We start from the raw sequence: 27,302 nt of genomic DNA, 5'->3' as shown, positions 1-27,302 counted from the left end.
GATTGTGTAACCTGTTAAAACAGCTAGGATCGTTAAATGATGGTAGATATGTAAGCATAGAACATGTTGCGATGTTTTTATCCATATTCGCACATCATAAAAAGAATAAGGTAGTTCGATTTGATTTTTGGAGATCAGGTGTAATACCCCGTTTCCTCGAGCTAAGTTTAGAATAATTTTGAACTTAGATTTAAGATGATTCACGCCGGAATGAGAAAAAGAATTTATTTTTAATTCCAACAAAAATGATTTACAAAAACATTTGTAAATTTAGTTATTAAATTTATATGCATTGCATATTTATTTAATTTAGCATTCAAGTATTTTCACGAGATCGATATTTATTTAGCGAACCCTGAAGTATTTATTACAGTCCCAATATTTTATCCTGAGGGATTTTATTAGTTCAATCAACACCGCATCTCACACCATACCCTATGTTCCTAATAGCCACCCTATATCATGATTATTTTTTTTCATACATGTCTTTAGCCACCCTATATCATGATTATTTTTTTTCATACATGTCTTTATGCAGACAATCAAATCTCCCATATCTTTATCAAATTTCTTTTGCTTTAGGCTGTCCACTTTCTTTTGCTTCCACTTTCAAATTCCACTACACTTAACATCACCACTGTAAAACCCAACTGCCAGCCATATAATCAAACATCAGAACATGAACTCATCCATCCATACAATCTTTGAGTTCTCAAGAAAACAGCAACGCCGATTTCATCAATAGAAGCAATCAAAACCAGTATCATTCATTCACAAAGGTTCTACCTTTTCTTTATACATCTTTCATTTATTCTTTACACAATCCCAAACCATATCAGACTACATACATTTTTCATGAATTCTTTGCAGATACACAACAAATAGAAACAGACTCCATTCCACACCTACAAGGTTATTTCTATGACTCGAGCACTTCTTTTGAAACAGAAACTCAAGTTAGAACCCATAACACATACACTGATTCCATTATATATAAATTTGCATATGACAACAAGACCCAAACTCAATGATGTTTATTTATCGTCTGTGCATATACATACATACATGAAGCATGTTTTCTAAATAGAAAAGAAGTAGAAATTGAAGCTCTGTTTTTATTCTTTGTTTTCGAACTGCCGTGTCGAGTCGGGGAGAGAGCTTGAGGGCTAGGGATCGGCGGCGGCGGTCTTCCAGCCGTGCAGTCGCCGGAAGTCAGAGGGTAGGGAGGTGGAGACTGAAGGTGGGGATTAGAGGCGGTCGGCGATGGCTGGTTGCTGTCGTCCGTCCGACACAGAGTGAGAGGAAGAGAGGCAGGGGCCGGGCACGCGGCGGTGGTTAGCTCCGCTAGCCACTGTGGCCGCCGGACTTCGGAGAGATGCAGCGGCGTTCTCAGTTTGTGGGAGTGTGTGCGTGCTCGTTCGGTGAGCGAGGAACGAGAGAGAGGACGAGGTAGAGGGGTTTAAGGATCGAGCGGCCGGCGACTCTACCGCCGCCGGAGAAGGAAGAAAAGGGGGGGAAGGCGTGCTGCTGCGCGCAGCTTTGTGTGTGTGAGTATATGCGTGTGATTGTGTGTGTGAGGGTGTTAAATGATGGGTTAGGTTTGGGCTTAAGAGTTGGGTTTTGCAGATGGGCCTATACTTTAATTTTCACTTGGGCTGAGTAAGATTGTGGGTTTGAGTGTTGGGCCGGATTTTAATTAGATTAGGCTGCGATTTTTAAAAGCTTGGGCCATTTCCAAATCTTAGCTGGGCCCTTATTTATTTAAAACTTTGGGCTGATTTTATTTATTTAACATGGACTCAATTTTAATTAATAGTTGGGCCTTCATTCCTTTAAAATTTTGGGCTGCCTTCTATTAATTAAATGGACTACACTTATATTAATTAATTGAACTATTAATTAGTTTAATTAATTATTATTTTTAAAGGATAATTAGCATAATAATATTATTATTATTATGTGCATATTTTAAGTAATTACTTATCATATGTTAAGCATGACATGACATTGCATTTGCATCATGAAATAAAACGTATTTATGATTTAATTGGATTGTGCAGATTTGTTTTAAAGAGCGACACTATTATAATTAATTAGACTTATTAAGTTTGATTAATTATTTTAATTTTCATTATAATATTAAATTATTATTATGTGTATATTTTTAAGTAAATTACTTATTATATGCTAAGCATGACATGAAATTGCATTTTTACTTGCAATAAAAGATTTAATTGGTTTTAATTATAATTCCAATTATTAAAGAAAGATGAGTAAGAATATTGTTGGTGTTCTTAACTCAAGAGAAATATTTTCAAGTATTTATTTATTAAATTTTGAAAACCCGGCTAAGTGAATCATAGAATGTTAAGCACTACACCATGACTTAAGATTAGATACAAGGAGACCTATTGAGAATAGATTTCTTGTAGGCTTCGAGCATCAGAAGGATTAGCACTGCTATTCCGATTCAGAGATAAGGTTAAACGACAGGCTTTGCCTATACATGTGGGCATTACTTTTACTATACGTATATAGAGATCCCCTGCGTGTCGTAGGCCTCTTATACGAATATATGCATGAGATGATTTTAACTGTTAATTTCAGTTTATTATTATGCCCAAATGATAAATGACTCTTATGAAATGAAAATGAAATGTTTATGAAATGAAATGAAATGTTTATGAAATGATTGACTGCCAAAAATGTTTATGTTTTTATATGTATCCTATCTGTGTTGGTTCGCCAACTTTAAAGGAAATCCAATTGGGATCCTATGCTAGACAAAGGTCGCTAGCTAGGGTTAACGTGTACACTCATGGAGACCGCGAGTCGCTTGCGACCGGTCTTGGCGTCCGTGGTAAGGAGGCCTCCTTCCCGGCGCGTGACAGAAAGGAACAGATATGGATCATATGAAGGAAAATGATCGGCCGATCGACTTTATGAAAATGAAAGAAATATTTTAGTAAGCGCAGATCATTTAAGAAAACCCCTGTGTGTTACTGTTATGGCAGTTCAATTTATATATGTATGCATGAATGTATTTTCGGCTATGCCCACTGAGTATTTTTATACTCAGCCCTGCATGTATTTCTAAATGTGCAGGTTGAGCAGCTGATGGAATGGAATGATGTTGAGCGGGTGTTCCTTTGACATTTCAAGAAATGTAACCTTGAGTATACATCTTCATATGTATATCTCACACGTTTTCCGCTGCAAAACACTTTGATTAGGATAACTCTATGTTATGAAGTTGTTACACGTGTTATTGGGTAACCCACCTTAATCAGTTCTCTTTTATGTGTATGTTTTATAAGTATCCAAATGATCATATATGATCCTAGCTTTTTATCTATAAGTGACATTTTCATATACTTTAATGTTAAGTAATTGTCCATATCCGTTCCCACTCATTAATTTTCATCCCAAGTCATAATTCCGGCTAAATCATCATTAAAGGTAGCGGGCTGTGACATCAGGAACGGCGTGTCTTCTCGGTTTTGTTTGCTCGATTACGGCAAGCTTTGTTGCTCCCCGTCTCAACACCTTGGCAAAGAAGACGAGGCAAGATCTAATTTTTTTTTGAAAAAGTGCAGATCACAATGCAAACACACAACATTCACAACAAATATTCAAATACAATATCTGACTTTCTTTTGATCTTTCCCCGGGATAAAGGCATTGGTAAGGTAAGCACACGTCCATGCCAGCGCCAATGGACTTTATCATTTGTTCCTCGAAAATTATTCCTGATATGCAAATTCATGGATCAATTAGACCTAAACAAGCTCTAATCACATATAATGAAACAATGAATCACAGTATACACATGTCAGAATAATAGTGGTGAATCCCCAATAGCTGATACAGATAATCGGGCCAAAATCACGTTAACAGAAATTGAAGAACAAGCCTTTGCGATTGTGCATTTTCATCAGCTATTAACATCCGCAAAATTATCCCCACGCATATATGAACAAAGCTAAATTTTCACCAAAAAATAAAAAATAAAATATTTGCATTTTCATTCATCTATGTGACAGAAGCCCTAATCAGTAGCACATAGTAGAACAATAACTAAATGGCCACCTTATGCGTTTTAGATATTCATGCATAAAATATGTGAAATGAGGATGGCACATAGACAAACCCTAACCACAAGTGTGTATGACAGAAGGATTCCTTACATTGTTGTGTTGAAGCCATGTCTGTGAAGCCCTAGCTGTCAATTTCAGTCGGATGCAGGCTCCTCTTGCAATTAAGCGATTGTCAACAAGTACTCCGCCAATTTCGTCAACCAAGAGCAATTGGAGGGATCTTTGAATTCGTTGAAATTTTCCTTATCCCCGATGATACAATTCAAATTTGACCGATGGTGAACTACACATTAGAAAATGAATACGCGTGTCATTTATAAATTTGGTTGATGGTAAATTTATAATTTCACTAATTAATCTTGTGCTTAACCGATTCTACCAAATAGTTGATACTTGCTATCTAGATTCGTAACTTAGCTACTAAACACAATACTACGCTACCTGACATGCCTTATATGCAATGGGCCCTTTTATTTTTATCCACCATGTCTTATCTTGCCTTGACTACCAAACACCCCTAAATATTGTTTGTTGGTTAAGCCAATTGATCAAACATCCCACACTTGGAGGAGCTTTCAATGAAAAATATGGATTTCAGTTCATTACAAAGCTTTCACTATACACTTTTCAAGCGTGTCTTCAATTAGAAATAGAATTGCGCCGTGACAATAAATCCTATTGAGTACGACGTAAAACTTCGTTTTAATTGGACCATTATTAATTTTGAAATTTCGACTAAACAATCCAAGTTAAACTTGGATAGTGTTTTCGTATAATTAAAAAATAAATAAATAATTCACGACTTCCAAATGTGAGGGATTTGAATGCACATATGAAGAAGGTCGAAAGTAGAAGGAAAGAGGTGAAACCAAATTGCGTCCAGATTCATCCCCCCAGATATGCTCCAACCTTATAAAACCAGACAAATCACATCTCTTATTAATTCCATCCAAAACCGAAGGTGCTCCTCCCACTCATCATTCAATTTCCCCAAAATACCCTTGTCCCCAAATTTAATCCCGAAATCACCCTTGTAATCAGAATTTCATTTGGTAATCTGCCCCTAATTAAGATCCCTCTTCCACCATAAACCCACCCCATTAACCTCCAACACTAAAGTGGGAGAGGCAAAAATGGCAGCCATGGCCTCTCTTCACCTCAAAACATCCTCATCTCACCCCCATTCCATCTCCAAATTACCAAAACCCTATTCACCCGCCGCCCTCAGACTCCCCCTCCGCCGCCGCCCGGCACCGGCGACCCGGATTTCGGCCTCCCTCATCGACCCGGACGGCGGAAAACTCGTTGAGCTCTTCGTTCCGGAATCCGAGAAGAATTCGAAATTGAAGCTGGCGTCGGGGCTGCCGAGGATCACGCTGTCGGAAATCGATCTGCAATGGGTCCACGTGCTCAGCGAGGGGTGGGCCAGCCCGCTCAAGGGCTTCATGCGCGAAGCCGAGTTTCTCCAAACACTTCATTTCAACTCGCTCCGGCTCGAAAACGGGTCGGTAGTCAACATGTCCGTGCCCATCGTGCTCGCCATCGACGACGCCCAGAAGAATCGGGTCGGGTCGTCTGCCAGCGTGGCGCTCGTCGATGACCGCGACGACGTCGTTGCTGTCTTGAGCAAGTACGCCTGTTTTTTATTTGATCCAAAAATTGCTATAGCTGTTTCACATTTGTTTTTATATATATATATTGTTTGGTGAATTTTGTCATTTTCGACCTTTTGTTTGGAGGAATGTCGCAATGCTAATTATTACATGCATGTATGAAATAGTACGATTATGCGAGGACCGCTGTCGTTTTGATAGGATTATCAGTTAAAAACAATTTTTTATACGATTATGTTAGAAATCAACCATGTCAATAATTGAGTTAGGTTCGGGGCACTATTTGGATAGCAAACAAGTCATGATAAACCCCAATAATAGGTTCTGTGATTGATATAATTCAACATTATAATATGTATCAAGAGTTGAATAGTATATTAGTATTATGTTACAGTTGAAATTGTAGTTCATTCTGCTTTAGTGTTTTTGATGAGATTCTGGGCTGCTGTTTGGAGTATTATATGGTGAAATCGAAAGCGTTAACTGCAAAAACAAATGAGCTAGTTTTCCAATATAAACATATCTCTTTAATATTAGCAATGTATTGAGTTGATGCAATTACTCCGAAACTAAACAACCACAATATGCAGCATTGAGATTTACAAACACAACAAAGAAGAAAGGATAGCAAGAACTTGGGGCACGACGGCACCCGGTCTACCTTACGTGGACGAAGCCATCACTGATGCCGGGAACTGGCTCGTCGGGGGCGACCTAGAGGTCATAAATCCGGTCAAGTACGAGGACGGACTTGACCGGTTCCGTCTCTCCCCTGCACAGCTGCGGGAGGAGTTTGAGAGGCGCAATGCAGATGCTGTTTTTGCATTCCAGCTGAGGAACCCCGTCCACAACGGCCACGCCCTCTTGATGACAGACACTCGTCGTAGGCTCCTTGAGATGGGGTACAAGAACCCAGTGCTCTTGCTCCATCCCTTGGGAGGCTACACCAAGGCGGATGACGTGCCACTGAGCTGGCGGATGAAGCAGCACGAGAAGGTCAGTCGGGTTGAGGCCTTCGCCAAAAAGGGTATGCCAATGTGGAGATTGTTTTGACATGAATTATTTTTGCAGGTGCTGGAAGATGGTGTGTTGGACCCGGAGACGACAGTTGTGTCCATCTTCCCCTCGCCAATGCACTATGCTGGCCCGACAGAGGTGCAGTGGCACGCCAAGGCTAGGATCAATGCGGGCGCCAACTTCTATATTGTGGGTCGGGATCCGGCTGGTATGAGCCACCCGCTTGAGAAGAGAGACCTCTACGATGCCGATCATGGGAAGAAGGTGCTCAGCATGGCGCCCGGCTTGGAGCGCCTCAATATCCTTCCTTTCAAGGTAAACGAGAGCAGCCCTCAAGTCTAAAGCATGCATATGTTATCAGAAATGTCTCACATATGAGTACCCAATAAATTGACTTCGTTTTCAAATCTAGATCAACTTCACTTCTTTGGTACTAAAAAGTCATGTTGAAATTCAAATAATTTTCACATAGGTATTCCGTTGCCAACACGACGTGAATCCATCCTATATTTGAAGACGAAGTCAATTTATTGAGTACTTATAAATCATTATCGAAATAATAAGATATTTGTAAAGAAACACATTGCATACTTTAGGCTAAGAAGTGATATATTTAGCCCTTTTCAATTATAAGAAGATGAATAATATTTGAACAAGGTAACATGAAACTACTATTCTCAGGTAGCTGCTTATGACAAGACTCAAAACAAGATGGCATTCTTTGATCCATCAAGGGCACAAGATTTTGTCTTTATATCCGGCACAAAGGTAATTAAGTCGTTTCTGTTGTTCAAAACTGAGTTAAAAGTGATTTTCCTCATTCTTCATCGCTCTCTCTGCAGATGCGTACCCTTGCTAAGAACAAAGAAAGCCCGCCCAACGGTTTCATGTGCCCTGGTGGGTGGAAGGTTCTGGTGGATTACTATGACACCCTTTCTCTCTCCGACAACGGGAGAGTGCCGGAGCCAATTCCAGCTTGAGTGCATCACCTGCCTGGGCACCTCCATTTGTATCATAATGATGAAGAAATTTCTGTGGTTGAATAATGCCAAATGAGGCAAAACTCTTTGCCTCAATCTGTGTAATATAGTACCATCAATGGCAGTTGAAGAAATAGGTGTGATATTTGTGTTTGCTGCAACACATCCAAGATTGAGTTTGCTCTACATGTATACATACATTATCAAGTATGAGCTCTGTTTGCATTGGTTTTAAGTTTGAATGGAGTTTGATTCGATTTGGCTCCACCTTTTTTCATTTGTTTTTAAGGACGGACGTAGATCCATTTTTCTAGACCAGCTCAAAGAGCGTACGTTGTATACATAATCAATGTTATTTTATTTAATTAAAGTAATAAAAGTATAAAGCTGGTATAAAAATATTTTTCATTATGGTTGCAGGACATTTTTTATACAAACATAATAGTTTGAGGCTTTTAAAAAATTTTGTTATAGTTCGAGACATTTTTTATAAAGCGGGTATAATTTGAGGTTTAATATGATATTTATCCTTCTTCTAAATATACACCATATTAATATACTCCTTCCTTCTCATAAAAATATGAACAATTGAGAGTGGCACAACTCTTAAGAAATATTAATTGAAAGTTATTGTGAGTGGAAAATGGATCTCATTCTTTATAAAGTATTGTGAGAGTAATGAGTTAATTGAGGAAAAGTAGTGGTTGGCCATGATGGTTTTTTGTGAATAATAAGTATGAAAAGGAGGGACAAAAAATAAGAGGGTAATGTACAAAAATGCATGATGGTTTTTTGTGAATAATAAGTATGAAAAGGAGGGACAAAAAATAAGAGGGTAATGTACAAAAATGGAAATGTTCATGTTTTGTGAGACGGATGGAGTATAATTTACATAGTTATCTTTAAAATTAAATATGTAAAAAGGATATAATAGGCAATCTATGTTTTGTGCCCAATACACTTTTTATTCTAGTATAGATATAGATTGAAATTGAGGCATAAAGATTAGAGTAAAAATTTAAAATGCTCAGTTTTGTTAAGTTGTAATGAAAAATGTCCACTTTTATAAAACTATTGTTTTTATGTCCAAATTAACTAAGTTGCATTTAATGTCTCAACCAATGTACTTGCAAGAAAAAATAGTCTACTGTCTACTTAGTGGAGGTTGTCGCCCGGACGGTAACTTATTTTTCCGACAGCAAACTATTTTTTCTTACATTTTTCTTACATATTTGTACTTGTGTCAGAAAAGTGTAAGACTTTACACAAAAAATGAAGCAAAATCATCAACATTCAAGGAAAATTTCGACTCTTCACTTTAATTTAGGCATATGATCAATTTTTTTATAAATTGGGCATTTTTAATTACAAGTTATAAATATGAGCATTTTTACCCATTAAGACTAAAGATGTTCATATACTTCCTCTGTCCCAATAATCTTGTTTCACTTTCCTTTTTGGTTTGTCCTAATAATCTTGTCTCATTTCCTGTTTAGAAAAATTTAGGACTTGATTAATTAATTAAACCTCATCCTAATTAATCCACTAAAACAAATCCATCCCTTCATCCTACTTGCTCGACACTCTCACCCTTCAACCTTCTGCAAATTTCGAGCCCTAGCTCTCCCCAAGAATTCAGCCACCGTCGCGGCTCCTATTTTTGGCGTGGCAGATCGTCGGCCTTCGATTCCAGGTGAATCAATGTTGCTTAGATTCGCGGCACCGCTATAAACTCCAAAATTTTCTTTCTTTCTCCACTGCGCCGCCCCTCCTGCTTCATCTTCTTCAGCCGAACGGCTGGAGCCACCACCGCCACCACCTGTAGAAATGAGGGTTTACAGAAGAAATAAGGGTTAGCAATTTGGGGGTTGGGTTTACAGAGGGTCGCGTAGCTCTGAATCTGAGATTTGCCCGGCGGTAGCGGCGTCGCTCCGCTGCGCTAAATCTGAGATCTATGTCGGTCTGTGAAGAATGATGGTGTGTTTTTTTAATTTGTAAAAATAGAAATCTTATTAAAGTTGTTGAGTGGGTTTGAATCGAGTTGGGGGAGGGCAACGGTCGAGGCTGCTCCTGATGCTGCTCAGCTGAATCAGAGCGGTGGGGCTGTCGGACTAGGGCTTGCACGCAGATGTGGCTCCACTACTGTTTCCGTCGCCGGAGTTAAACATGGTGTCGCCGGCGGCGCGGCGTTGTATGTTGAGGGAGAGAGTGACGAGAGAGAGAGAGAGAGAGAGAGATGTTTGGGGATAAATAAGGATAATTAAGTTATTCTTAATTTTTTTAAACATGTGGACAAAAGAAAGGAGACAATATTATTGGAACGAATGAAGTATTTTTTATCATTTTAGTCTATCCTTCAAGCCCATAAAAATAAAACTATTAGTCCACTTTAATAACTTTAACATTTTTATTAAAGCGGAACTCTTGTGAAAGTATTTCTAACAAAAGAAAATTGTGAAATTACAAAATACACGAGAAAGGATTCGTTTATCGGCTTCACTACCAATTCAAAAAAACTGAATATCGGATCAAAAACTCAAAACTCCTGCATTTAGGCTTGGTAAATGTTTCACGCATGAAAATTTTACTGAAAAATTAAATTAACACTTTTAACTTCATTTTCGTTATTGAAATGGGACGATGTTGCGACTATTTGAAGCACAACATAATGACTCCAAATAATGATTCAAGAATTTTTATGTCGATTTCGGATTTGATGTTCTAATTATTATGAAGTACACCAATCAGAGTCAAATGTGGAATCATTTCCTTTTATATTAATTGCGACTAAATCTACTCCATCGACCATCCATGCTCTCTACCAGAATATGTTTCTTTATTATTTTCTTTCCGCGTGTCACCTTGCCAATACAATACATACTCTTTCCTCTGTTCATGATAAGTATGATCTCAAGGGGACGTGTTTAGAAAACATTGAGATAGTGTGTACAAAGTAGATGGAGTAAAAGTTTTCACTAAAATTCAATTATTAGATAATTACTTGTGATATATTTTTTCTATAAATATTGTCTGTGAATGACGGTAAAAAATATAAAGAAATACTCCCTTCGTCCCACTTCAATAGATTCATTTTTCTTTTTGGGTTGTCCCATTTCAATAGGCTCATTTTTCTTTTTAGGTAAAAAAGTTGTACTTAATTGGTGTGGATCACACCACTTTACTACCACTTTCCTATTAAAAAGTAAATTTTCGTAATCTCTGTGCTCAAAAGAAGTGAGCCTATTGAAGTGAGAAGGAGAAAGTATATTTTAAAATAGAATGATCATACTTATTATGAACAGACAAAAATAATAAAAAAATCACATTTATCCTCGATGAAAGGTGTATAAAATAAAATGTGTAAGTGTTAAGAGTTCACAAATTGAGTAGTATATATATATATATAGAGGTTCCAATGAGATTTTTATTTTTCGTGAAATTGTGAGACTTATAAATAAGACAATATATAGTGTTGAATAAGAGAGTATATAATACTATTGAATAACGATGTTAAAAAAAATTATTAAAATTTTTGCCCCCTCCATGACTCTAATTCAGGTGAAATTTTTCCCCTTCAAATAAGACATAGAATACATTAAATTAACACTTACAAATTAATCTAAAATCTAACCGCACCACATATAGAATGCTCCCAAAAGAATGTCTTAATAAAAGTATTGGGTATTTATGATGAGATTTATAGGCCACCCTATCCTTTACCACGAAGAAAAACTAATGCATATAGTCCCACAATTTCCAAACCTTTAGTGGCGCTATAATTTTGGCTCCATCATTAGCACAACTTTATAAAGAAAGAAAAAAGAATTATTCTTTACAAAGAATTTCCAAATATTGCTACAATCATTTCATTCACTAATGCAGTTGTTAAATGCTTTGGTCATTAAGTAATCCTAAGATATTCAAAAACAAATTTTATTGTTCAATAGGCTGGTCCAGATGCAATTTAGGCCCAGTTCTACATAATGGGAAAATATCATACTAAATAAATGAGGTAGAAGACAATCAAAACACAAGTGGCGATTAATTAACATAAAATAGGAGATTAATTAAAACACAATAAGAAATAGTAGATGATTCCCGACTCCAATTGCGATGCAACGAGTAGGCGTCACTTGTTCCTCAAAAACATGACAATATATTCAACCTGTATTACTTGTAAATTTTTAAACTGGCTACGAAAAACACACACAGTTGTCTTGGGGTCTAGACAACATTATCTTATAGCCCACTTTTTTCTGACATGAACTTTACTTAGTTTAACTAACTCAAATTTCATCATTGCAGAACAACAATGTTTAAGGAAAAGAAGTCTGCATTAATGAGCCTTTTTTGTACTTCAAAAATAAGAGTTAAAAGTGGGAGAAAACAAGTCTAAAGTCTTTTGCTTTAAGCAAACATAAGCAAAAACACTCTGGCAATGCCAGTTTCTGCTGCATTAAAGCAAGTCTTTGTAAAGATTCCTAGAAAATCTAATTAATTAGCTCTGAATTCTTAGTAGTTGGTGTAGTTCATATAGTTGAGAAATGTGTTGCTTCATTTGCAGGGATACAACAGTGGAACAAATATAAGAGATGGGAAATCAAAACGCTTCAGGGATAGTAGGTATGATCATTAAACTTGTGATATGATCTTGTGGAAAAACTGCGTTGATTTCTTTGTTTCTTAGAAGAGGAGGAAGCCAAGAACGAGGCACCAGATAACGCGCAAGGAATTAGTCCACCAGATGCTGTCGCAGTAGAGAAGCAGACAGTGGTTCAAGAAAATGCAGCAGAAGCTGACAAAATTCCTCCTGTTGAAATACATAAGGGTTAGTGGAATCAAGATTTTGCTGGCACTTATGCTACATTTTTGAGATGTCTTAATCTTTAGCAGATGTTGAGGATCGCAAGGAATCTGATGCTGTGATGGATATCAGCACGAACGGCTCGGATTTAGGGGAAGGAAGATCCGAGTTGAGTGATGAAGAGCCATGCACCCTGACAGGTTACTTCCATTTTGCATAAAAATAATTAAGATGATATTTGCATACTTAGCTAGGAATATCAACTGATTTCAAATGGATGATCCAAAATGTGAAGCTGTGAATACTACTTCAGATATTCAAGAAGAGCAGACTGTTCTGGTGAAGGAGGTTTTAGAGGTTGATGATGATGCAAACAAGAATGAACAATACTTGGCTTTAGCCTCTCCTCAAGACACGGTTTTACAAGTCCGTGAGGAAGCGCTTGGGAGAGACGACGATTACGAACCCCCTCAAGAAGAGCAGAGTAACTCCTTCACTACTGCCAATGAAGCTCCAAGAACTAGTTTGGTAGGCTCATCTACTTCACAAAATGAGTGCTTAACTCTTGATCATGAAGAGAAACCAATGATCCATGAATTAGGCAATGGTGATGAGCAGTCTGATCAAGAAAATAACCAGTTCTTGATCAGATGCAGCAGCAATCCAATGGAGGTGATCAAGGCCGAATTTGAGGAAAACGTAGACGATGCAGAGAAACAACAAGACAATGAGCTAACTGATCAAGATGTGGTTGAAAAAGCTATTGATTTGGAGAGTGATGCATCTGATACAGAAAATGTCCATGAAACTACTGATAAATGTGTGATAGAGCTGCAATCTTCGACAGAAATCGATACACAGCGCCTCTGCAACAAGACAGCACCAATCTTAAATTCAACTCAACCAATAAGAGCTCAAGTTGAGCTCAGAAAATCTCCAAGTTTCGATTTTGGCATATCATTCGATACGAGGTCCCAAGAATCTGATCAAACTCCTCTTCTATATCAGGACAAGACAGCAAGAAGAAGCCTCTCCACCTGCTCAAATCTAGGGTTTCAAAACACAAGCGTTGAGGCAGAATACGTGGAGAAGACATTGCAGTTCCAAGCTGTCCAAGTGGAGGAGAAGACTATCCGAATGGAACGAAGCAATTCTGAAAGCTCGCAAGAAAATGCCAATGCTGTTACACACTCAAATGCCTCTCCATCAACAGATGCTGATGCAATCTCACCAAAGAGAAATGGGAGGCGAAAGGCGAGGTCCTCCCTCTTCACTACCTGCATATGCTGCACAGCAGCCATCAGCTGAGAGCAGCTCCTGCCAGAAACTCATACTTACAAAAGCTTCCTTTGCTTGCTCAATTTTATTCTTTTCGGGTTCGTCTCTTCTTCCTGTTTTTAAAGAGGAAAAACATCCATCATCTCTGTCTGATTTCACTCCCTTTTTCTTTTTGAGTTTGTTTTTCTTGTTTGGAGAGATTCTTGAATGCTTGGAGAAACAAAAATATGGTTTGCAGTTTACCATGATTGTAACATGTCTTATCTTTTTACATATACTATGATTTTCGCAACATATATTGTCTGAAGATTCTTTGTTCATTTGAACTAAAATAGGAGTATTTGAAAGAATACAATCAACACAACAATCTATTTGGACATAGACATGACATCATCTTGAATTTTCTTGCTACATGATTAACTACGAGATCCTAAGTTTGAAACAACAATGTAATAAATGGAATCAAAATACAAAAAAATAAAATAAACTTGAGATATCTCTATCCAATAGCCATCATCATTTTCACAAATTCATCATAGTCAACCTGTCCATCACCATCCAAATCAGCCTCTCTAATCATCTGATCCACCTCTTCATCTGTCAACTTCTCACCAAGATTGATCATCACGTGCCGAAGCTGGGAAAATTGATAATATATTAAAAAAAATCATTGAAAATATTGGGATATAAAGTTTAATTAGAAAATGGTAGATCCTTTTTTTGTTTTTTTGCATGAGATGTGTTTCAAGAACTAGTTGACTAATGATATATAGATCTATTTGCAAGTTCAAATAATTAAATGACACTTCTAAAATGTTACAAGTAGTGAAAACTGGAGTACTTAGTCTTGGTGTTTTGTAGTGTTATATTTTTCAATTTATCTCTATTTGATTTGTCAGACCACAGTACATAACGTACATAAACAAGTACTATAAGTAAAGAATGAGAGTTGTTGGCTGTCAGATTAAATTATATCTTGAAACAAAATATATCCAAACATATTTGACACAAAAATGAAATACTACTAGAGTTGATGAATATGATTAGAGAAAATTCAATATTTCAATCTCGTATTTCATTTCCGGAGACAAAGAGAAACAAGAAAATAGGTCAACTCACCTCACTAGCTGAGATGTAACCATTTTGATCCTTATCAAACACCTTGAAAGCTTCTTTAAGCTCTTCCTCTGCATCAGTTTCCTGATTAAAAACAGCACACACACACACACACAGTGTGAAAACCAAACTGAAAAAAAAAGTGTTGATGATGTAAGAGCGATAAGAAGAAACCTTCATTTTGTTGGCCATGAGGTTCAAGAACTCGGCGAATTCAATGGTGCCGTTGCCATCGATGTCGACTTCGTTGATCATGTCGTGGAGCTCTTCCTCGCTGGGATTTTGATCTAGAGACCTAATCACTGTCGCTAGTTCTTCTATGGTTATGCACCCTGCACTTTTCATCAACCAACAACATTATATATATATATATTTGATAAATTTCGTAAGAACAAGAAAATGAAGTAGAAACACACCATCTCCATCTTTGTCAAACAGTCTGAAGGCTTCCTGTAATTCAACAATTTGCTCTGCATTCAGTATATCAGCCATGTGGCTTCTTTGGGGCTGTGTGTGTGTGTGTGTGTGTGTATTTGGAGAGAGAGAGAGAGAGTTGAGTATAGCTCAAGGCTTGGTGGGCTATTTGTAGAATTTGAATGAAACTGGACAGCAAAGCCTAGTAAATGCATTGAATTTTCGTTAGAGTTTACTAGAAATATTTTTCAAAATTAAAGAAATTGAGGAGTCAAGATAGAGAGAGCTCTGCGTCTTGACTCTTGAGTAGGTGAATACTATAGTAATATTAATTTATATATTAATCATGAGGATATCATATCTAAGAAATTGTTTTAGGCTAAGTTGCACTTTTAATCACGTCTTCTGTGAAAAAAAGAAAGAAAAAAACACTCTTTGTGGGTATTGGCTAGCATCATATGTTGTGTACTAAAATCACAAATAATTTGCTTTTTTCTTAATCAATTATATAAGTAAATAAAGAAAATTAATGACCACGTGATAGAGAACTCGAACCCAGAACCTCAGATCTTGAACATTAACATCCTACCGCTAGGCCAACACACGCACACAAATAATTTGCTTCTTGATTCATGGGATATGTGAACTTATAGTAAAAGAATCATGGATTTGATGAGCTCCAATCCACCATGTTTACATCTAAAGTGTTTGGTTTGGAGGATGAGATAGATAAGATTGATAGGATGATTAAATAATTCACCCAACTTTAAGGTGATAAACAATCACTCATTTGAGTGATTAGATGCGGCCGAGTTATCAATCACGGGCTCAATCGTGCAAACCAAACACTTAATTAAGATGGATTATTTTATCAATCATGTCTTATCACTCAAATCAAACGCCTAGCGTGATTACATTATTACCACAAAAACAACGTTTATCTAAATGTACCTTTAGTAGCAATAGACGAATTGAAGGTGTGTATAAATATACTTATGGGGGGAAATTGTAATCGAGTCTCTATCATACTTTGAGTCTTTGACACTGCAATATTGGAGAAAATATCAATTCACAACATATGTCTATATGAATGGGTCAAAATACTTAATTGGCCATGGAGGCATCTATTTAAGTTAATTTAATTAGATGCAAATAAATGGGGGACCCGGTCCAATCTTTCACTTCTTAGAACAATACTGATTTTTTTATTAATTATACTAAATGAAAATCTGTTTGAATCACATAAATATTTAGAATTTAATTAACCAAATTCATGTCCTTAATTTCAGTTTCATAGAATGCATGTAATCCAACATTTTTTTTATAAATTAATAATTAAACAAAGAAATTTAAAAATCATGTCGCTGGTGGACTGTGGACGATGGACTCGTGGACTCATTTCAAGACCTTTACCTTTAAGTATTAATCGTCCTATTTCTAAGCCAGCATATGCACATATACGTTATCCAATTTTAACAACTAGTGAAGTGACCCAACTTCACTCGAAATTCAAACCCATATTTTATTTAATTTTTCTTGCTTGGATTGGGAGGAGGGAATTCAGATCAAACTCCATCATAATAGTATACATCTGTGATTAATATATAAAAATTGAAGAAGAAGGGGTACATTCTCATTTATTGTTGTTATTATTAATTACAGCTGTATGGTTTGATGTATAGGGGACAATTCGAGTTCGAAATTGAAAGGGCTAACCATAGAGAGGGGAGAGAGAGAGAGAGAGAGAGGTGGGCTTGTAGTTGCAGTGAGCTTGCACGTCGCCATATTTCATACTGGGTATAGTATACAGTGATAAAATTATGTATAAATATTAGTATTAATTGTTTTCTGCACGTGACAGATAGGCACTTCTGAATTATATCTAATAAGATACGTGAGTGTCAATATATACCAAGTCGTTTTGTCCATGATGTTGTTTGAGTTTTTTCAATTATAATTATGTGAATCGATATTGAAAAGAAAGCATGTCCTACTCAATTTCTCTCGCGCCGCTCGGACCTTGCTAGACTCTCTATACTGTCGCTCCGACGGCGGCGCCGATTGAACGCCGCGACGCAGGCCACCCCTTCCCCCTTACCCGTCGGAGGTCGCAGATCACCCGGCGTCTAGTCCACTTGCTCTTCATCACCAACTCCAGATTCCAGTTTCCGGCGCGTCTCTTCAGCGAATCTCAGCCCAATTTCTCTCGCGCCGCTCGGACCTAGCTAGACTCTCTATACTGTCGCTCCGACGGCGGCGCCGATTGAACGCCGCGACGCAGACCACCCCTTCCCCCTTACCCGTCGGAGGTCGCAGATCACCCGGCGTCTAGTCCACTTGCTCTTCACCACCAACTCCAGATTCCAGTTTCCGGCGCGTCTCTTCAGCGAATCTCGGATCTACAGATCGGCTCCAGTCCAGATCGGCGACACCTTCCTCAGGCGAGACGTGCGGTAGCTGCCTTCGACTTCAGACCAGCGAGACGCGATTCAGATTTGCCGCAGCTGCTTTCCACTCCGGCGAGACAGCTGCTTTCCACTACAGGCCCACCGCAGCTCTCCAGTCCGGCGAGACCGCGCCTCCAGCCCGATCCGTTTTCAGAAGACAGATCCGGAGCAGCGTGTCACCTCTTTTTCTCTAGCTCTCTTCAGCGAACCTCGAATTTCCAGATCGGGTCTCTCCGGAGTCGCAGCGGATTCGGTTCTCCAGTCGAACGCGTCAGGGGGGTCTGGATCTGAGGTCTCGGGCAGTCTAGCGGCGGGAAGATGCGGCGGAGGTGCGGCTATCGTATGCGGCGGGCTGCATTTTGAATACTTACATTTTAACAGATGGGAGAGGAGGTTTGGAGGGAGGTGAGGAGACGAGGGGAAGTGAGGACAGGAGCCGATGGGATGGTGAAGAAGCATCTGAACCAAAAAACTCAACGGTTTTCAAAAATTTGGAAAGAAAGAGACGAGAATGAAGCACAAAGAGTTACATTCTTTTTCAACAACATTCCAAAAGAATGTAGTTTCGATTTTTTGAGGAGAAAGTTCGGTTCCGTGCGAGAACCGACAGACATCTTTTGTCCAAGAAAGAGAGACAAAAAAGGGAAGCCTTTCGGTTTTGTTCGCTTCGAAGATGTTGAAGATAAGGACGGTTTGCTGGAGCAGCTGAATAAGTTGTGGATTGGGAGCTATAAAATTAGGGTGTTCAAACCGAGATTCGAGAGAGAAGTGAAGATCCAAGGAAGTAAAGGGAACGGAATCAAAGCTGACGCAGGTAGAAAGCCGGAAAAAACAAAGCTCGTGCATACTGCAAAAAGGATGATGGGGGTTTCTTTTAAGGAGGTGCTCACTGGATCCAAAGAAGGGGAGTCAGGACCTTCGGATTTGCTTCAGTTCAAAACTTCGGATGAGGAAACACGATGGCTAGATGGAGCCTTCACGGGTTTCATCAAAGATGAGTTCTTGTGGGAAGAGATTAATGAAGAAATCAATAGCGAAAGTGCTGGGAAACTGAAGGTGACGACGATGGGAGGAAATTTGGTGTTGATACGTAGTGTCTGCGACGCGCCAACAGAAAAAGTTTTAACTGAGATGGATGAATGGAGTGAGTTCTGGTTTCAATGGAAGAGGAAATGGAACGTTGTGGATGTGTTTCAACAACGAGTTGTGTGGACGAGGTGGGTCGGAATTCCACTCCATGCATGGAATCCTCGTTTCTTTGAGTTGGCAACTGCAAAGTTCGGTCGGGTGTTGAAGATGCATGAGAAGACGAAAGAAAAAGAAAAACTGGATGTTGCTTTGATTCAAATTTCCACGGGCCTTAGATCCATTGATCAAGTGACGGAGTGTTGTATTAATGGAGCAAGGTTCACGTTTCGCATTGAGGAAATTCACGAGAACCCTTTCTCTTCCATGATCGGCGAGCCGGAGTTCGAGGATTCAGGATCGGATGCAGGATGGACGAGCGGGGAGGAGTCCATGGATCCGGCAGTTGCAATCATCGGAGATCGAAACGAGAACGATGAAAGGGATGACGACGTTTCGGTTCTCCAAGAAATCAATGTTTCGTCTCCTTCGATCCAAACCGTTGTGGACACGTTTGTCGAGGAAACCAATTTTGAGAGAGAGTTGGCGGGAGGATCGAAAATGCTTTTGAAGTTGGTTGGGGCCGAAGGAAGAAGTGTTTGTGAGGGAGATCATACCTTAATGTCGACCCAAGCGCAAGGAGAGATTAGAAGCGCTATTCTGGAAAGGGAAGAAGCCGATTCAGTTGTGTACAGCGAAAGTCAAGGTGTCAAAAATGTTGTGGAGGACACGGCGGGGAAAGAGGAAGGGCAAAGGATCGAAAGAAACGAGCTTCCGATTTTTAGCTCCGAGGAAGGAAGTCGTTCAAACCAAAGTAAAAGGTGTGGTGACCGAAATTCAAAAGGAAAAAAAGGGAGAGAAAAGAAAAAGAATAGAGCCAGGGAGAAAGAGAAATGGGAACACTTCATTTCAGATTTAGAGCCAATTGATGGAAGGGGGGAGGAAGTGGCAGAGCAGGAAAGAGGGGGGGAGAACGAAGAAGGGCAGAAGACGACAGTTGGGGAGCAAATTTCAGGTCAGCAGATCTGGGATTTTGGAAAGAAGATCGGGCTGTCAAGTCGTATTCCAGACGAAGATGTTGCTCGACAGATTGAGGTGCAAGGTAATTTTCTTTCTTGCGAAAATGCTGGGAGTATTTTGAGGAATGTTTAATGAATTTGTTATCTTATAACATTCGGGGCTTGGGGAGTGTTGCGAAGCAGAGAGATGTTACTGATTTGGTGAAAGGGCAGAAGATCGATTTTTGTTGTTTACAGGAGACAAAGATGGAGGTGTTTAGGGATTTGTTCTGTAAATCTTGGTGGGGGTCTAATTATACAGACATAGCGATTAGGAACTCGGAGGGAAGGGCTGGAGGAATTGTTTGTTTGTGGAATAGGGAGGTTTTCGAAGCCTCTAGTACGTGGGATTTACCGGGGGCGGTGGTGGTGAATGGTAGGTACAAGGAGGGGGATATCTTATGTTGCATCATCAATGTGTACGCACCAGTCGGCTCAGGGGATAAGCGGATCTTGTGGGATGCATTAAGCTCAATTGTGGAACAAAATACGGATAGGAGTGTCTGTATCTTGGGAGACTTTAACTCAGTTAGGAGGAGGGATGAACGTGTGGGCAGTGGGGAGGCGTTTGGAGTGGCTGATGCAAGAAGTTTTGAAGAATTTATCCGGGAGAACGATCTGGAGGAAATTAAAACTCAAGGCCGGAAATTTACTTGGTACAAACCAAATGGAAAGTGCAAGAGTAAGATTGATCGCTTCCTTGTTAATGAGAATTGGCTGGCTGCTTGGGAAGGGACGTCGGCACGAAGACTTCAACGCTCAATTTCGGATCACTGTCCGATTATTCTTACTACAAGATCGGAGGATTGGGGTCCAAGACCTTTTCGGTTCCTCAATGCATGGGTGAATCATTCGGAGTTCGAGGAGATGGTCAAGCAGGTTTGGACGGTGACTAATGTGGAGGGATGGAGTTTTTTTGTGGTTAAGGAAAAATTGAAGAAACTCAAAGAGGCCTTGAAGGTGTGGAATCGGACTTCTTTCGGTGAGATTGACTACAAAATCCAAGAACTTCAGAAGGAACTTCAAGAGAAGGATAAGGTGGACGAGCAGAGAGGTCTTGAAGAATCAGAGGTGATCAGGAGAAATGAGATTCAAGCCCTGCTCTCCCTTCAATTCAAGAATAAACAGATGATGCTGCAACAGAAAGCCAAACTCAAATGGCTCAAAGAGGGAGACACAAATTCGGGTTTTTTCCATAGGGCAATTCGTGGGAGACGGATTAAAAACGAGATTGGCGGAATGCTCTTTGAAAACTCGTGGATATCTAAACCGGAAGAGGTTAAAGCAAGAGTGAGAAATCATTTTGAAGCTTTTTTCAAAAGGAAAGAACGACAGATGCCTGATTTCCCCTTGGATTTCATGAGGAGGAAAATTTCAAATGACGAGAGGCATTGGCTGATCAGGGATTTTGATCTGGACGAGATTAAAGAAGCAGTTTGGAGTTGTTGTGGAGACAAGAGTCCGGGACCCGATGGATTTAACTTCACATTCTGGAGAGCGGCGTGGCACGTGGTTAAAGAGGACTTACTCCAGGTTTTGAAGGAATTTCACGAAAACGGGATAATACCGAAAGGTGGTAACGCCTCTTTTATTGTTCTGATTCCGAAGAAAGAAGGGGCTGGGTCGCTCGATGAGTTTCGCCCAATTTCTCTTATCAACAGCTTGTATAAAATTGTGGCTAAGATCCTGGCTGAGAGATTGAAGAGGGTTATGGGGTCAATCATTTCCGATAATCAAAGTGCGTTTGTCAAGGGTCGCTTCATCCTAGATGGGGTGGTTATCCTGAATGAAGCTATTTTTGAGGCAAAAAAGAAGAGAGTGGGTCGTATTTTCTTCAAGATTGACTTCGCAAAAGCATACGACTCTGTGCAATGGGATTTCTTGGATATGCTTCTCAGTCGACTTAACTTTGACGGACTTTGGAGGAAGTGGATTAAAGGGAGTCTGGAATCAGGAACGGCAAGTGTTTTGGTGAACGGGTCATCGACGGGAGACTTTAAAATGGAGAGAGGTTTGAGACAGGGTGACCCGTTGTCACCTTTCCTTTTCCTTATCGTGGCAGAAGGCCTCAACGAGTTCATTGAAAGAGCAGCGGAGAGGCAGTTCCTGGTTCCGGCGAAGATTGGCAAGGATAAAGTGTCCATTTCACATCTACAGTACGCGGACGATACTATCTTCTTGTTGGAGGCAGATGAAAGAAATATGGAGAGCGTGAAGAAACTCCTGATTCTCTTCCAGTTCGTCTCGGGTTTAGCTGTAAATTTCGACAAAAGTTGTCTTCTGACAGTGGGAGTGGATGACGCAGTTGAGAGGAGATGGGCTTCGCTCCTCAGGTGCAAGATCGGATCCTTTCCGTGCAACTACTTGGGTACTAAAGTGGGGGGGCGCAGCAATGGTGTTGGAGATTGGAAGTTTTTGGTTGAAAAAGTTTCAAACAAAGTGGCAAGCTGGAAGAAGAGACATCTTTCGCTGGCAGGACGAATTACTCTAGTCAAGTCAGTGTTGCAATCCATCCCGGTCTATCAATTATCCCTCGCTTTCATACTTAAAGCGGTGATTAAGGAACTTAATTCACTGTTCTCAAAATTTTTGTGGGGAGGAGGTACACAGACGGGCGGTATCACCTGGTTTAAGTGGAATGTCTTGTGCTTCAACAAGGATTCAGGAGGTCTGGGGTTTCGGAATATCGATTGGTTTAATCAGGTGCTGTTAAGTAAGTGGCTCTGGAGGTTTTTGGGGGAGGGGAAAGCTCTGTGGGTAAGGGTGATCAAATCGCTTTATGGGGAGCTAGTGTGGGGGGAAGGGGGAGAATGTTCGGTGGCGGGAAGAGGTGGACAGAAAGGGTGGTGGCAAAAAATTGTGGAAAAGGGAGGAGGGAGGAGAGAGCGATGGTTCATCAATAATTTGAGGCGAAGAATTGGGGACGGGCTTGAGATCAGCTTCTGGGAGGATGTGTGGGCGATAGACAAACCCCTTAAGTTTGTGTTTCCGAGATTGTATAATTTGAGCCTGAACAAGAAAAAGCTGGTTGGTGAAAGCGGGTCTTGGGAGGGAGGGTCGTGGGTATGGAGGGTCGAGTGGAGGAGGGAGTTAAGGGAGAGGGAGAAAGGACTTGTGGAGGATATCCGGTTGGTGATTGCTGATTTTGCTCCTTGTTTAGATGTAACAGACGGATGGAATTGGAAGGCGACACCAGATGGATGCTTCACAATCAAGTCGGCATATGAAATTGTGGCAAAAACAAGACAGGAGCAACAAGTTTTACCTTTGGAGATGGCAAAGGTTTGGAAGGCCCCAACACCAAATAAAGCCAAGGTGACGGCATGGAGATGTCTTAGAAACAGATTGGCAACATGTGATAATTTGAGTAGAAGAAATGTTCAGATCAGCGTGGAGGAGAGATGGTGCAATGCATGTGTTTCTAGTGAGGAAACGACGGAACACCTGTTCCTCCATTGCTCGAAAGCAGCGGCGGTATGGGATCAGATCTTTCAATGGCTCGACATCAAAACGGTAAATCCGAGAGGTATCTTTCAACACTTCATTTCTTTCATCGCGGCTGGAAAAAAGAAGAGAGAAAGAAGACTGCTTAAAGCTTTGTGGGTGGGAACAGTGTGGTTGCTCTGGGAAAGCAGGAATGGTAGTCGTTTTCAGGACAAGGCTTGGGATATTGATAGACTTGTATTACAGATTAAGGGGAGACTTTGGAGTTGGAACGAGGCCTACAAAATCGTGGAGTTAGGAATTCCTTTTACTTCTTGGTGTTCCAAAGACTTTAAACTTGTTTTATTGTTTTGATTGGCATTCCTGATGCCTTGATCCATTTTCTTTCAATAAAAGTTTTACTTTACTGATCAAAAAAAATAATAATTATGTGAATCGATATTATATGTTCCAAACTTATTCTAATACCTAAAAGTCGAAGTTGTAATTAGATTGATAACCATCTTTGATCATCGACAAGCTTCAAAACAAGATTCTCGAGGCATTCGACTATTATGTTACTCAAATCGACATTCTTCTACATCTATATATAAGGCAACCACTCATATAGTGTAAAATTGGGAACCAATCTAGCTGCATATATCTTTGATTAAATGGTGGATCTATATCTCTGAATTTCCACGCTTAATCATATTGATCTTTCATATATAATACATTTGATATATTACGATAAAACATCTATTTATGATAATCGTACAAATATCAAATCAAGATTGATTCCTAACTAATACACAACTACTAAGAAAAAAAAATATTTGATCTCCCTCCCTATAGTTCCTATGACTTGTTTAATTTCTTTTATCAACATATTTAAGCCTGATTCTCTTAATCACGACAGATTATATAAGTATTATGGCAGCGCACATAATCGAGCATACATAAGTTAGAGGTGTTCACTTTTTAAGATCGGTCTTGAATCTTGATATATAAAAATAGTAAAATTAATTTATTATTTATTTAAATAGAATTAGAACTTTGAAACATCCTAAGGGCTAGAACCTTTGATTCTTGCTATCATTTAAGTTAATTTTATTTAATTTATATTCATTAAAACAGTGAGTTAAAAAAATCATAATTTTTAAAAATAAAGATATCAAATCATACATATTTTATATGCAAAAAAACACCCCATATAATTTAAATTTTTTCCATATACTACCGCCTAAAAAGGTAAACAAGAGAGAAAAAAAAAAGAGAATCACAGTCCCAAGTCCCAGTTTGATAGTTTTTGTATGCCAACCAGGCAAAGTAGACTTGGGCTAAGAGCCAATTAATGAGAAAATTAAATAATTAGTAGTAACAGCTTTGAGCTATACGTACCTCTTTAATATTTTCCACAGGATTTGGATCCTCTTAAACAAATAATGCTATTAATTTCAATATTAAAGTATATAAATGTGGTTGGCTGTCAACGCGTTTTGTGGCTCTCTAGACGAGGTGCAATCTATTCCATGTACCTACACGGTTACACCACCTTCAATTTTAATTACATTACACTTGCATCACTTCACACAAATAAAGAACCTACTCTCTTAATTACTTCCACAAAATTATTCCTCATTTTTTTTTAAATATATCAAAAGTTAATTCATTTTTTTACAATTGTTTTAAAAGGTTATTTTATTAAAATAACTTTATTTAATGTTTGTAAAAATAAATATGGAGCAATAGAAAATATAAAATAAAACAATTCCATATAGGTAAAATAGTTCATAGTATACTAAATGTATTTTCTTTATATATGTAAAAAAAAATGAAAGAAAACTATTTTGATGAGACGAAGGAGTATCTTTTACTTTTTGAGTTGATACAGAATATATCTTGTTAATTCAACATCAATACTCTAGGTTGTTATATAATTTATTAGTATATAAATTAGGATTAATTATTAAAAATAGCACGACGTTAAATACTCCAAATTTGCAATTTTGAAAAAAAAAAATTCTTATGACTTGAAAAAAAGCCAATGTAATTTGTAACCGCATGTATATATGAAAGTTATAAATATGAGCAAAATATGGAGTATTATTTATGCACAAAATCTCCTCTACACTCGGTGTACCGTAAATCCGAATTGACCCGTACTCAAATCCTAACCCACATATTAATCCAAACTCGCATTCTGATCCAAATCGTGTAAATTACACTATTCAGTTATACAAATGACAGTGCTTATAATTGACACTATTCAACTATATAAATGACACTGCTTATAATCGGCGTCAGCTGATGTATTCAAAATCAATACCTAACTATAAAACGATAAAAGACACGAGAATTTTAAGTGGTTCGATCATAAGATCTACATCTACAGGTCGATTTTCGGATGTTTTCACTAAGATTCAAGAGTTTACATTTTACAAGTGATGGATTAATCAAAGATAGCTCTCTCAACTCATAACTAAGCCTCTACTTATAAGCCTTCAAAATAAACCTAGCATTTGAGCTCCTTAACTTAAGTAATTGGGCCTAAGCCCCTATTACATTAGCCTTATTTTTTACTTGAGTCGTAAGCGTTGGGAGCCGAAGTTGGAATATCCGCGCTAAGAGCCAAGTTACTTAATTCTCCATTGATAAAATAAGCACTGTCAAGTCAGCACAGTGTCAAATATTCAAAATGATAACAATAATAGCATTAATAATAATAGTAATCGAGAGAAATATTCCAGCACTGTTAAGCACAACGCTGGTGCATAATTTAGTCCTCATCAGTGTCATTTACAATTGTCAATTACAAGAAGTGTCATTTATATATAGTGTCAATTATACACAGTATCATGTACAATGTTATAATGTCATTTATACGCAGTGTCATTTGTATAACAGAATAGTGTCAATTACAGGCAGTGTAATTTGTATAAGCGAATAGTGTAATTTACACAATTTAAATCGGGATGCGAATTTGAAACAGAATGCAGGTCAGAATCTAGGAACGGGTCAACCCGAGTGTACGGTATACCCCGGTGTACTCAAGACCACCTTTTACTTATAACCCATGTTAACAGGGGCGGTTACGGGGGCAACTGACACCCTATTTTTTCTATTTTTATTTTTCATAAAAAAGTAAGTAATGCAACCTTAATTTTAAACTCAAATAAAATTTATCTGAACTCATAAAAATAAACTGTACGAACTAACTTTTGATTCAAAAACTATGAACTATAAACTATACGAATTATGAATTATACGAACTATCCCAAAAAATTTATTGAACTATGAACTATACAAACTATCCCAAAACATTTGACTCAAAAACTATCATCCAAAATTCTCATACAACTAACTTTAAGCTCCATCTTTCAACAAATTCAACCCCTCTCGACAATTTCAAATTATTGCTCAGTCCATGGATGTCGGTATTGACTGAGGCTATCAGTTTAGAGTAATGCTAAACAGCCACATTGTGGCTACCCACAATTTACTTAAGTAGAAAATAATTTAATTTATTTAACTTATTTTTTAAAGTAAAAATAAGATTTAGTTATTTTATCATATTCTCTACATTATAGTTATTTTTTTGCAATTTTTTGGTAACTTTTTATTTTTATTAAAAAATAAATAAAAAATAAAAAATGCAAAAAAAAATTAAAAAAATAAGTACAATGTAGAGAATATAATAAAAAAACTAAATCCTATTTTTATTTAAAAAAATAAATTAAATAAATCAAGATTATCCTTATTATATTAATGTGTGGGTGGCCACAATGTGGCTGCATAGATTTATTGATCAGTTTATTGTATCTAATAATTCTGAATTAAATGTTTATTTGATTTTTGGAACAACCGAACAAACATGTATCTGACGCCTTTATCCTTTAAATATTGACCAATTGGTACAAGAAGTAATAA

General features: G+C 38.3%; 3 protein-coding genes across 19 annotated transcripts; 2 read left to right on the top strand and 1 right to left on the bottom strand.

Annotated features, from left to right (window-relative positions):
• Positions 1-4,917: 4,917 nt before the first annotated feature.
• LOC131001117 (ATP sulfurylase 1, chloroplastic-like) lies at positions 4,918-7,974 on the top strand. Of its 2 annotated transcripts, XM_057927364.1 has the most exons (5): positions 4,918-5,727; positions 6,301-6,706; positions 6,782-7,042; positions 7,409-7,495; positions 7,570-7,974. In XM_057927364.1, the coding sequence occupies exons 1-5, from the start codon at positions 5,231-5,233 to the stop codon at positions 7,705-7,707; spliced, it is 1,389 nt and encodes a 462-aa protein (XP_057783347.1). In that variant the 5' UTR covers positions 4,918-5,230; the 3' UTR covers positions 7,708-7,974. The 2 variants fall into 2 exon arrangements, with proteins under 2 accessions (XP_057783347.1, XP_057783346.1); XM_057927363.1 differs by having other exon boundaries at positions 7,409-7,974.
• Positions 7,975-12,013: 4,039 nt separating this feature from the next.
• On the top strand, positions 12,014-14,083 carry LOC131001114 (uncharacterized). 15 transcript variants are annotated; one of them, XM_057927357.1, is made up of 5 exons: positions 12,014-12,168; positions 12,272-12,330; positions 12,395-12,535; positions 12,601-12,711; positions 12,825-14,083. In XM_057927357.1, the coding sequence occupies exons 2-5, from the start codon at positions 12,300-12,302 to the stop codon at positions 13,817-13,819; spliced, it is 1,278 nt and encodes a 425-aa protein (XP_057783340.1). In that variant the 5' UTR covers positions 12,014-12,168; positions 12,272-12,299; the 3' UTR covers positions 13,820-14,083. The 15 variants fall into 15 exon arrangements, with proteins under 15 accessions (XP_057783340.1, XP_057783334.1, XP_057783328.1 ...); XM_057927351.1 differs by having other exon boundaries at positions 12,016-12,168; positions 12,398-12,535; positions 12,598-12,711; positions 12,807-14,083; XM_057927345.1 differs by having other exon boundaries at positions 12,016-12,168; positions 12,598-12,711; positions 12,807-14,083.
• Positions 14,084-14,087: 4 nt separating this feature from the next.
• On the bottom strand, positions 14,088-15,541 carry LOC131001116 (calmodulin-like protein 11). Of its 2 annotated transcripts, XM_057927362.1 has the most exons (4): positions 15,322-15,541; positions 15,080-15,237; positions 14,909-14,989; positions 14,088-14,426 (listed from the first exon to the last, which is right to left on the bottom strand). In XM_057927362.1, exons 1-4 carry the CDS (start codon positions 15,395-15,397, stop codon positions 14,289-14,291), a joined length of 453 nt encoding a protein of 150 aa, XP_057783345.1. In that variant the 5' UTR covers positions 15,398-15,541; the 3' UTR covers positions 14,088-14,288. The 2 variants fall into 2 exon arrangements, with proteins under 2 accessions (XP_057783345.1, XP_057783343.1); XM_057927360.1 differs by having other exon boundaries at positions 14,909-15,237; positions 15,322-15,527.
• Positions 15,542-27,302: the final 11,761 nt, after the last annotated feature.

The sequence above is a fragment of the Salvia miltiorrhiza genome, chromosome 8 (assembly GCF_028751815.1).
Source record: "Salvia miltiorrhiza cultivar Shanhuang (shh) chromosome 8, IMPLAD_Smil_shh, whole genome shotgun sequence".
Classification (NCBI taxonomy): Eukaryota; Viridiplantae; Streptophyta; class Magnoliopsida; order Lamiales; family Lamiaceae; genus Salvia; species Salvia miltiorrhiza.
Note: the sequence above shows the minus strand (reverse complement) of the source record. Positions and strands in the feature narration are given on the sequence as shown.

Excerpts from the sequence above, each read along its gene's own strand:
- LOC131001117 (XM_057927363.1), top strand. The coding sequence starts at position 5,231 with ATGGCAGCCATGGCCTCTCTTCACCTCAAAACATCCTCATCTCACCCC. Across the intron at positions 5,728-6,300 it reads GTCGTTGCTGTCTTGAGCAA|CATTGAGATTTACAAACACA; the intron begins GTACGCCTGTTT and ends CACAATATGCAG. Across the intron at positions 6,707-6,781 it reads GGATGAAGCAGCACGAGAAG|GTGCTGGAAGATGGTGTGTT; the intron begins GTCAGTCGGGTT and ends TTATTTTTGCAG.
- LOC131001116 (XM_057927360.1), bottom strand. The coding sequence starts at position 15,397 with ATGGCTGATATACTGAATGCAGAGCAAATTGTTGAATTACAGGAAGCC. Across the intron at positions 15,238-15,321 it reads GTTTGACAAAGATGGAGATG|GGTGCATAACCATAGAAGAA; the intron begins GTGTGTTTCTAC and ends TGAAAAGTGCAG. Across the intron at positions 14,427-14,908 it reads GTTACATCTCAGCTAGTGAG|CTTCGGCACGTGATGATCAA; the intron begins GTGAGTTGACCT and ends CAATTTTCCCAG.
- LOC131001114 (XM_057927345.1), top strand. The coding sequence starts at position 12,300 with ATGGGAAATCAAAACGCTTCAGGGATAGTAG. Across the intron at positions 12,536-12,597 it reads TCCTGTTGAAATACATAAGG|CAGATGTTGAGGATCGCAAG; the intron begins GTTAGTGGAATC and ends CTTAATCTTTAG. Across the intron at positions 12,712-12,806 it reads AGAGCCATGCACCCTGACAG|CTGTGAATACTACTTCAGAT; the intron begins GTTACTTCCATT and ends CAAAATGTGAAG.